Source organism: Arvicanthis niloticus, chromosome 20 (assembly GCF_011762505.2).
Source record: "Arvicanthis niloticus isolate mArvNil1 chromosome 20, mArvNil1.pat.X, whole genome shotgun sequence".
Taxonomy (NCBI): Eukaryota; Metazoa; Chordata; class Mammalia; order Rodentia; family Muridae; genus Arvicanthis; species Arvicanthis niloticus.
The window spans coordinates 39,886,030-39,897,711 of NC_047677.1; the positions used below are offsets into that span (position 1 = coordinate 39,886,030).

General features: G+C 46.3%; 1 protein-coding gene across 1 annotated transcript in view; it reads left to right on the plus strand.

The window, feature by feature from the left end:
- The first annotated feature begins 4,135 nt into the window (after nt 1–4,135).
- Nucleotides 4,136–11,682, plus strand: part of Upb1 (beta-ureidopropionase 1) — a 31,590-nt gene continuing 24,043 nt past the window's right edge. Inside the window, exons 1-2 of the mRNA XM_034524269.2 lie at nt 4,136–4,349; nt 9,687–9,858. Of these exons, the coding sequence (XP_034380160.1) occupies nt 4,246–4,349; nt 9,687–9,858 (276 nt within the window). The 5' untranslated portion in view covers nt 4,136–4,245. The remainder of the gene's footprint in view (nt 4,350–9,686; nt 9,859–11,682) is intronic.

Genomic DNA, 11,682 nt, shown 5'->3' on the forward strand with positions numbered 1-11,682 from the left:
ATTAGAAGCTTAAGTTTCTAATTTTAAGAAGTAATCCACAGGGACAGGAGAGATGGCTCAGCAGTTAAGAGCACTGGCTGTTCTTACAGAGGACCAGAGTTCAGTTCCCAGCACTCACATGGGCAGCTGACAACTGCCTGTAACTCCAGTTCCAAGGGATCCAACTCCCTCTTCTGGCTTCTAAAGGTACTGTGTACATGTGATACATTGTTGCAAGATATTCCATCACATTGTGAACCCTGAGATTGTGTTATTTGCTGAAAAAACAAAACCCTCTTTTTAGTTGTGATGTGGCTCAGCCCTCAGCACACAAATTTAATCCCTTTGGCTGGAATATAGACATGCCCTTTAATGCCAAACAACCAAGGTAAAGTTAGTTTGTAGAAGGAAGCAGCCATGTTTGAAAGTTTTGTCTAATTGAGTGGCAGACAAAGTGATGAATCAGAGAAAGATTTGACAGAATAGGTTATGCCCAACTCTAATGAGAAGAGAGAGGGAAGGGAAGCTACTTGAGGAACAGTGGAGCAGTGCAGAGAGAGGAAGGAGGGAGGCAGTTTTACTGGGATAGTTGTACAGAGATAGGCTACAGAGAGAGAACAAGCTAGACATGGGTGAAGAGAGAATGAGTCAGAGAAGGAGAAGGAGCCAGAAGATTAGAACAAATTGCCAAAGTTAGTTTGAGACCAAGCAGAGAAATTTAGGAGAAGCAGAGAGAAGCCAGATTAAATCAATCAGCTTGGAGAGGCTTTTGAGCCAGAACAGCTGAGTTGAACCAGCCAGCCAGAGTTCAGAAAGAACAAGAAAGGGTGATTGAGCTTATTCAGCAGTAAGTCTCAGAGGCTGAAAACATTCAAGTCCTAGATTGTACGGAGTCTAGAAGCTTCCAGGACTAGACCTAGGTTAGCCTAGGTTAGCAGACTAAGACAGTAAGCCTCAGAGAGAACAACTAGAGCAGGAGAGTAAAATCTACTTTTATAATGCATGGCCATACATCCAGGCAAGGTACCCATATGTATAAAATTTTAAAAACCAATAAAAATAAAGAAGTAATAAAGAGGCAAAATAGGGAAGAGCTATCTAATAGATTACTCTTGCTAACTTGTGTTTGTTTGTTTATAATTTTGAGACTGTATCTCTATGTATCCCAGGCTAGCCTCCAAGTATCAAGCGTCTCACCTCAGCCTCCTCCTACTTGCAAGGGTTACAAGGCTGGACCACTATGGCTCCATCCAGCTTTAATCTGTTTTCTAATCAGATGTTACTCTTCACGTAGGGTAAAGAGTGTTTTCCAGACCTATCCAATCCAGGAAAGCTTCCTTTGACCCTTTGTAAAGTTTTCATGTTTTAATTCATTGCAGGTTTCATTCCTTTTAGAAAGAGTGTGTGCTTAAAGCCACTCCCAGTTAGCAATCAGGTTCCCTAAGAGGGAATCCTGTGAAGTACTAGGTTTCCCATGCCTCTAGGCAGTGGTTCTCAACCTATGGGTCCTGACCCCTGGGGGGGTGTTCAATGACCCTCTCACAAAGGTTTCATATCAGATATCCTGCCTATCAGATATTCACAGTTCGATTCCTAACAATAGCAACGTTACAGTTACGAAGTAGCAACAGGAATCATTTTATGGTTGAGGGTCACCACAATATAAGGAACTGTATTAAAGGGTTTGGAAGCACCAGGAAGGTTGTCATCGGACTAGATGAAGTTTCTACCCTATCCAGAACACAAAGATTTCTTAACCATTCACTTAACAAAGTAACACTCTTGAGTAGGGAAACTCCCAAAAAACCGAAAGCAGCAGATCAGATGGAGTCCTCAGGTGTTCAGTCATTGTCATTGCTGCAGACAGGTGTTTCTCATTAACAAGGCGGATTTTAGCTTTGCAGGTGAGGCTGGAAGAAAACCCATTAAAAACTGGTGAGGGATATACAGAAAAGCTGGTGTTGAGGGATGCCGAGCCTCCTTCTTTGATGTGAGCGACCTTGTACTTTGGAGAGGGTTGATTTTTTTTTTTTCAGCCTTCTTTTCTCCAACTTCAAATCGTATTTTATTAAGTAGTTGCCAGTAACAGATACATACATTTGTTTCTTAGTAAGCGGTCGTGGTCAACTGCAGGAGAGGTAGGCGTTGATTGTGACAGACCATGAGGTCCTTACCGGAGACCAGAGACCGATACTAAGATGAAGCAGGAATCACGACGTCACAGCTGGGGCCGAAGTTTCTCAATGAGGCAAAGTCTGAGTTTACGACAGACAAGGCTTTAACATTTGCTGCTTTTCAAGAGGACCAGAGTCTGGGTCTCAGCAACCATATTCGGTAGCTCAGAAAGGCCTATGACTCCCAGATCCATGGGTTCTGATACCCTTTTCTAGACTCTGGGGGCGCCTTCATACACGTGACATCATGAACACATAAACACACATACATTTTTAAAAAAAATAAAAATGAATTTCTTCTACAAAAAGAAAAGGTTTTAGTACAGATTTGTGTTCAATCTTCCTGGCCTCTAAAGTTAACATTGTTTAAAAGGTAGATAGATATCCATGTAAGGTTGGTTCTGGGACCCTGAGAGAGATCCCAAATCTTGGAAGCATGAATGCCTTCTTTAACATACTGTAGTGTTTGCAGATAAACTATACCATCTACTTTAAACAGTCTCTAGATTATTTATAATATCTAACTATGTCAAATGTGGCACAAGCTAAAGTCATCTGACAGGAGGGAACCCCAATTAAGAAAATGCCCCCATAAGAAGAGGCTATCAAGAAGCCTCTAGGATATTTTCTTAAAGAATGGTTGATGGGGGAGGGCAAAGCCCACCATGGGTGGAGCCACCCCTAGGCTGGTAGTCATGGGTTTCTGTAAGAAAGCAGGCTGAGCAAGCCATAGGGAGCAAGCCAGTAAGCAGCACCCCTCCATGGCCTCTGCATCAGCTCCTGCCTCCAGGTTCCTGCCCTCAATGATGATGAACTGTTCTATGGAGCTGTGAGTGAAATAAACCCTTTCCTCCCCAGGTCGCTTTTGGTAATGGTGCTTCACCACAATAATAGAGTAATACCTCAGAAAGAGTAAGATTAGTCCAATGAAAATGCTATATAAGCAGCTGACACGTTGGATTATTTTGGGAATAATGTGGAGGGGAAAAGATATGTTTTCAAAATGGGCACACCTTGGAGGAAGCTTCTTGATCAAGGTTGGTTGAACATGCAGCAGCGGGACCTACACACACAGAGTGCCAATTGTCTCTATGTCTTTATCTCTACTGTCTTTGTGTTGTGCTTTGTGAAATCTCCCACACAAATCGCTCAGCTTCTAGAAAAAGAAGACACTAGAAACTGTCAGAGAACATCAAAGCCGTAATATAAATATCTTAAGCCACACCTTCTAGCTCTGGGGCCTGAAGCCAGGAGGCGAACGCTCTACCACTGAACTAAACTCCAGCAAGGATGTCTATTAGTCACCGCCTTCCGATTTCACAGATAAAGCAATGACCCCCAACCCTAGTAGCAGGTTAGCTCTCCAGGCCACAGGACTAAATCAGGGTCTGGGAGTGCTTCCCTGCCCCTCCAGCTATATGGCATCTGTGGGTTACAGGGAATAGCAAGAGGGTCTTTCTCCACTATGCAGCTGGCAAAGCGTGCATATGGGCATGCGTACCGCAAAAGGCGGAGACCCGGAAGTGGCATCCGAGTACAGAGAGTACCCTGCTCGGGATTCCATTCCCAAGCAGTACTGATTCCAGGGAAACCAGGCTTGCTTCACCTGACTCCTGTGGTCTGTGGCTCAAAGGCCTGGCGTTGCCATAGTGCCAGGACTCTGGACTGGCCCCAGAAATAACTCAGATGCCAAAGTATTGCTCCTTGCTCATCAGCAGCGCCGTGTAGTTGTGGGTCAGCGAGGTTTGCTGCACTGTTCTGCTGACCAAGACCAAGGTCATCAAAGATCTAAAGAAGAGGGAGGAAGAAGTCGACACCTGGGTCACGGAAAGCCTCCAGGGGTGACCGACAATTGATCCAGTCTGGTCACCAGATGGAGAGCCAATAGAAAGAATCTACTAAGAATGTCCTAAGCATGGATTGGCTGCCCTCAGAGGCGTGAGGAGGGTGTTGTCTGCATATGAACCCTCCGCACAGAGTACCAAATCCGGTGCTTCTGGAGAACTGCCAGGCTGCTGCCTCCTCCCCATAACTGGAGGCAGAGGGCAGGCCATTCACGAGGGACATTAGACCCTGCAACTAGCCTCTGGCCATGGCGGGACCTGAGTGGCAGTCTCTGGAGCAATGCCTGGAAAAGCATCTGCCGCCTGACGATTTGGGCGAGGTGAAGCGAATTCTCTATGGCAAGCAGACTAGGTCAGATACCCAGAGGCTGAGTTTGGGGCTTTTGGTGTCACTCATATGTGGGCTGGAGGAGCAAGGGGAGGGTTTCTCGGATGGGAACGACTCTGTGGGGACAATGACAAAGAACCCTGTGGGCTCACAGAGGCCACATATCAGGAGTGATGAGGGTCTTAGGGAGGGACTCTTTCAAACCGTACTTATATCACACCGCCCCCCCCCCTCGCTGCCCCCCTCCCCCGTCATCGCCCACCTTGTGCAGAACAAAATAGGACCAAAAATGAATTTGTCTCTTAAAGCTATCTTCGGGGCCACTCCAACACTCCTCCCCTCCCTAAGCTACTAGTTTTGACTCAGATCCCAGCTTCCTACCTGGGGGGTCTGTCCAATGCCTGCAGCTAGGGCCCCCTGAACCATCCTTCCTAGAGCAACTTGGAGGTAAAGGAATACTGGATCAAACTAACTAAGGAAGCTTCCAGACTTTCCAGAGAAGAGAATTGGTAGCTCAAGTTTTCCCCACTCTGGCCAAGCTCAACAGGTTTTTAAATTTAATTTAATTTAATTTTTTTTTTTTTTTAATTTGGAGAATCACAGAGCAGGGCAGAATTGTAATGGAGGGTACAATGCTAACTGGGGCTAACCTGTGCTAACCTGGGATTGCGAGGCCTTAACCCTGGGGTTTGGCTCCTAATAGATGAACAAGTTCCTTTGCCCATTTCCCACCAGGTGGGCATCTGGTATAACAAATCTGGAGAAAAATACCCCTCCCCCTTGGTCTTTATTTTATTTTATTTTATTTTTTGGAGCAATCAGCAAGTTGTCTTTAAATGGGTTGTGTCCTTGTCCTTCGCTCAAACCCTGACAGGGGTTTTCTAGGCTGTTAGAACAGAATGTGAACTCTGACTTTGCTAAACCTCTGTCCAGTTTTTGCTTATATTGGCCTGCGTATCAGGCAATTCTCTCATCCAGCTTGTTTGCTCTCTGGACCACACGCCGCTGACCTTGTGTTAGATCTTTGATCAGCCAAAGATCATTAATTCAATCACTGGTTCCTGGCAACCTTAGAGTTTCTGCAGGGAGGCCCGATTCACTGAATCTACTGCAGCAAGCGGATGGTAGAACTTCATTGGCATTTTGCCAACCCCCACCCCCCAAAAAACCTCTCCATAATCTGTGAGGGGCTAGATGACTCTAAAATGCTCTCACTTCCTACTGTACTTACAAGATCAGCCAGTCATGTGGGTGGGTGATGTAGCTCAGCGACCTGCCGGGCATGCCAGAGGCCTGGGTTTCCACAACCCCATGCGAACCCCCCAAACAGCAGCAGCAACACAGTAGTCACATGGGAAGTGTTAGAATTGAGATTCTCAAAGAAGATTAAAAAACAAACAAAAAACAAAAAAAAAATCAAGGGACATCTTAGCCCAATTTTTAGGGATGGTAATTATTCTGTTTTAAGGGTAAAGTAAGTGCATTATCCCGGAATAGAATGATTTTGTTGACAACAGAGGTAAAATCGAGAGGCTTTATGAAGAAAGAAATGTTTCCCACAGAAGTAACTGGTGCACATTCTAGGTAAGACTGAGGCCAGGTCAGGGACTATGGTGAGAGGGATTATATTAGCATTTGGAGAATCACAGAGCAGGGCAGAATTGTAACGGAGGGTACAATCCTAACGGGGCTAACCTGTGCTAACCTGGGACTGTCAGGGCCTGTGGGGTTTGGCTCCCAATAGCTGAACAAGTTGCCCGTTCTTCTCTTAGGTTCTGTTCCCTGATGAACTTTTCACCTTTTATCTCTTAAGGTGTGAACCTTCGTGCATGGTTAGTTCTTACGATTGGGTGAGCTTTGGCTGTGAAAAGAAGTTTCAACTGACGATAGGAAATTATTCTATCTTTAAAATACTTTAAAAAACTCCTCCTCTTCATTCTTCAGAGACCAGCTTGTACATGGCTAGCTCTCCAAATCATCCTAGCCCCAGATTTCTTGCCATGTCCAATACACACCGACAATGTTTATGAAATATTTGGTAAGCGAGAGAGCTACAGGAGTGTGCACTGCCAGCCTACACTGGACAGACGAGATCCTCAGAGAACAGAACCAAGAAGCACTCATTAAATTCACTAATCAGCCTACACTGGACAGACGAGATCCCCAGAGAACAGAACCAAGAAGCATTCATTAAATTCACTAATCCCTTAAAACATTTATTGCTCACTCTTTTGTTTGTTTTTTGTTTTGTTTTGTTTTGTTTTGTTTTGTTTGAGACAAGATTTCTCTGAGCCCTGGCTATCCTGGAACTGACTCTGTAGACCAGGCTGGCCTTGAACTCACAGAGATCACCTGCCTCTGCTTCCCAAGTGCTGGGATTAAAGACTTGTGCCACCCCCCCCCCCCCCAACCCCTGGCATGTTCACGTATTTTTGCCTAGGACATTAGAGAGACAGTTATATAATGTACTGCAGTTATGTACCACAGTTATATATAACTAGGCTATCATGACAATTAGGATGTCACAAGGTGACAGGAACTTTTCAGGGCCACCATGGTCATAGGGGACTGAAGTAACCTATGCAGTCCCTCGCTGACAGAAAAGTCATTGTGTCCACCTGCGTGCCTCTAGGTTGGGGAGTGAAGCAGGCAGAATGAAGAAGAAATTCAGGAAGCTGCCATTGCATTGGTGACTTCTGCATCTCTTTGGAAGGAGGCCCAGAGGGCTGTCTTTGAGGTTTGGAACCAGAGCTTGAAGAAGACTTGTCATATTCTTCCCCTTAGGCTGTGATTTCTCACCCCACAAACCTGTTTCCTTTGTATTCAATTTAACAATTTAAAGTTCTCACCAGAGGAAGAGAGATGAAGTTTCCAGCCCGAGGGGTAGCTGGGAAAGCAGAAGCCTAGAGCCCCTTAGGATAGGTCTGTCTCCATGCTCTTAAGGAGGGGGCCCCAGGACTGTGTGGTGGAGCCAGGATGAGCGGCAACAAGCCTTTCTCCTCGAAGCTGGGGGTGAGGAAAGGGGAGCTGAGACTCTTCAGAGGAGCTGAAATCAAGTACGGCCGTGGTTCTCAACCTGTGGATCCTGGGTCCTACCTCAGGTCTCCTGCAGTAGCATAAATAACAGTTGGCTGGGGTCAGCGCAGCATGAGGGACTGTATTAAAGGGTCCCAACATTACGAAGGTTGAGAACCACCAAACTACAGGGATAGATAGCTGTATTCACCATGAGACACCTGAGTACACTTGAGGCTCATTTTCTGGATTCTGTTCCTTCCTGGGCTATGCCTCCATTATGTACCTGTCATTCCCTTTTTGTCTTTTTTGTTTGTTTTATTTTTAGCTTTGATATCAGCAAGTGGGTTGCTCTTCAGGGAAATGTATTTTCTTAATTGGCTCTGAAGATTCAGAGCGACATTGGTAGGTTTAGAGTCTAGTGGGGTCCCCCCTTTTTTGGACTTATACGTGGTGACTTCTTGTGGATGTGCAGCCAAGAGGCAAGCCATATTATCCGGGACTTTAATAGCGCTAATGCTGTTTGTAGGGGATCCACACTCACATGCTCGCCTGGAGCGAGCATAGAGTTGGAACTCCTGAATTCAGGCAGCATAGGGAATGAGGACTTACAACGTGGAATAACAGGATGACAGAGAGATCTTACAGGTGGTAACCATAAAAAGAGATGCAGGAAAATAAATCAGGAAGATGCAAAACCACGCAGCCAAAAGACAGGTGGCCTGGTCCATCCAACTCCCCTCAGACCTAAAAGAATGAGTGTCTGCAGAGAGCTGGGAATTCTCAAGGGTCTCTCTCTGTTTCTCAGCAGGCTGAGGTGAGAGCAACACTGAACTCGGAATTCTGGAAGGAAAGGGAGATTAGAACAACGGGTGGTCCTGAATGACAGCAGACAGCTGGGGGGGATGATAAAGATGCCCACCAGGCAGCCTGGCTTGCTGTGCCTTCCATCTTCCTGGGCTAAGTCCAGAGGGTGCTCTGGAAGGGCAGCCTGACTCCCGAGCCCATAGCCTTTGGGAAACCCAACACACAAAGCCTTTCTTATTTTTTTCTCCCTATGTCACCTTCAGAAGTCCTAAGTGTGTAGCTCCCGGGAAGATGTGGGATTGTTCTCACCAAGAGAGATTTCCTAGGAACTAGACCCACAAGAGGCCAACCCCCCACCCTGGTAGGAAGACTCTCTGAGGCATCACCATGAGGGGAGGCCAGGTGTGGGCACAGCAGCTATTTCTAATCCACCAGAGGAAAGAGAGCTTTGACTACTTGAAAAGCAGGCTGATTGTCAGGGGCGGAACCCAGCTCACAGCTGTCATGAAAGCTCCTGGCAGGGGGTGGAGACAGGGGGGCTTGGACTGACAGGGCTGTGATTTTTGAAAGAAATGTCTTTAAGAGAGTGACTTAAAGTAGGAGAGAAATATTATTATTAGGTAATGCCTGTCAGGTTATTTTTTTTTTTATGTGTTCTTGGTATTTCATAATCACTTTGCCTTTAGATGGTAAGCCCTTCCTGGCCCTGGGCCATGAACTATGCCCCTGGGGTTTCACCCCAGCCTTGGACATGCAATGGGCATCAAGAGGTATTTGCTACCTGACCCTTGGTCTCTGTAGTAGAAAATAAATAATCCTCTAGCAGTTAGTGATGGACCACAAAGGTGGGTAAACATTTACACTTGCACCCTTGCAAACCCACCCAGCACCCACCCAGCATCGGGCATGAAACTATACAAGAACAAATCTCTGGGCAGACTACTTGAAACTCAGCTTCCTGGGGGGGGTGTGTGAATGAATACAGAGCCTCACTTTTTCTAGCAGTTCCTGGGCTCCATCCAGCCTGTCTCCTGAGCCCCCTGCCCCTTCTCTGGTAGTACAGGCTGGCCCAAACCCTAGGATCCACACAGCCCTCTGATCCTGGTTCAAAAACATTTTTAGAGCCGATTCCTTCCTGTCTGTGCTGGCCATTGGAACTTCAGTCTTTGCCCTGATCCTCTGTAACTCCAAACCCTAGCCTCTTGATTTGGAATACTGCCTGCCTTTGCCTGGGCCTAGTCAGACCTCCTCCGTGCTGGAGCCTCCCAGTTTTAGTATCTGTGAAATGTCCGTTCACATGCCAACCTCACGACTCTGCAGGTCTCTGGGTCCTGTACTGGAAGCTTTTCAAACAAGATACCGTATAACTCTTTTTAACCTGATAAACAACTACAAAGAGGTAGGGGGATTTTTCTTTTCAGTGTAGGGTCTGACCCAGGGCTCCTCACATGGTCTGTTCCCCCACCCCCACCCCCGTGGCGGGGTTTCAGTATATCAGGACTCTTTGAAATGTCTTTCTTTTTCTCTGCTGCCTTTCAGGAATCTCGATCTGCCCAGAGAAGCTTTAAAAGCTGCCTCGGAAAGAAACTTTGAACTGAAGGGGTACGCCTTTGGGGCAGCCAAGGAGCAGCAGAGATGCCCCCAGATCGTGCGCGTGGGGCTCGTTCAGAATAGAATCCCGCTCTCCACTTCTGCCCCTGTGGTGGAACAGGTACAGTCTTTTTTTATTATTATTTTTTAAATGATACACACATAAATGGGGATCTGGCTTGTCCCAGTGTGCAGTCACTGGCTGGCCGAACTCTAGCCCAGGTACCTGAAGGGCATCTGGGTCATTCATCTCTGCCCTTTCTTCTTCCTTCCTGTCTAGTCAGTCCTTGCTCATCCTCCCACCCACCCTTCAGGTTTTTCTGCTACTCCCGATCTGAAACTGTCTGAAACTGTCATTTACCAGCTGGGAAAGTGCCCCATTGATAGCTCAAAGCTCTCTCCACAGGAGGCTTCCAGGCAAAAGGTCACCACCTGCCAGCATGCACTGACCCGGTATCATACCTGAGTTTTTCTGCTTATCATAAAGCCAGGAGCTCACTACGCCCTCCAGTGTTTACTAACGTGGGACTCTTATGTTTGCTAAGAATTAACACAGGTTATGCGAATGCAGTAGACATCCCTTTATCATATAGCTAATCAACGTGGTCACATCTTACAGTTCTCTAAAAGATTGTGTCACAGATGTGGGTGGTTTATTGATACAGCTTTTCACAGCTGTACAGTTTTCCTGGAACTTCGATGGTGTTGTCTATAGAGGTAACCTCAGCACACTTGATAAATCTTAAGCATTTTGCAAGAAACCTCAGGTCACTTGGATTCCAGGCCAGACTGGTCCTATGTTTCTATATACATGAAAGAAGAGTAAAAGAAACACACACACACACACACACACACACACACACAGAGAGAGAGAGAGAGAGAGAGAGAGAGAGAGAGAGAGAGAGACATGTGTGTGCTGGTAGTTACTGGAGAAACAGCCCAAGGAACTCAGCCTGCTAGGTGAACACTATTGTACTGAGTCCTATTCCCAATCCTATTAAAAGATGACAGGGACAAGGGACATGAGTCAGTGACAGAGCATTCACATGTTGTGAGTCTATGTTATATGTGAGCATTCACGTGTTATATGTGAGTCTATGTTATATGTGAGCATTCACATGTTATATGTGGGTCTATGTTATATGTGAGCATTCACATGTTATATGTGGGTCTATGTTATATGTGAGCATTCACATGTTATATGTGAGTCTATGGGTTTGATCCCAATGCAGGCACACACACTACACACACACACACACACACATACACACATACACACTCCCAATGTGATTCTCAGCTCACTTTTCTTCCTGGATTTGTTGTCCGTGAACAAATCTGTCATCTACATTGTCAGGCTACAAGGACAGGGACAGTCTCACCCCCACTGTACCCAGAAGGATGCTTTGTGTGTTGGTGGTGCTGAGCGAATCTAGGTTCCTAGGCCTCTTGGGAAGAGACTGTGAACCTAAGAACGAACGTGCTCTTTAATATTTCAGCCGGGCTCCCCCCACCCCCAGCTTTTATCTTATTTTATATTTTATTTTATTTTATTTTATTTTGAACAAACAGGTCTGATTGTCCTCTGGGAGCTGGTCCCTATGCTGAGCACACAAATGACAAGGGGCCTGCAGGGTCCTCTGAGTGACAGACAACAGGGAAATCACAGTACCACATTAGGGATGGAACTGCCATAGGGGTACCCACAAACAGCTGAGAGTGTTTCTAGAGGGGTGGGGGTGGGATGGGGTGACACCTTCTAGAAGGTTAGAGAGCAGAAGGCAACACTCCTCCTGGTCCAGAACACATCCCAGCACATTTAAGATGTAAACCAGCCAGAAAGCCAGATCTTACAGGACAGTGGAAGTGGTCCCAGAAGACTAAAACCCTGACCGCAGGATGGCCTGTGGCGTGCAGTGGCTGGGGAGTAGGTGTGTACCTGTACATG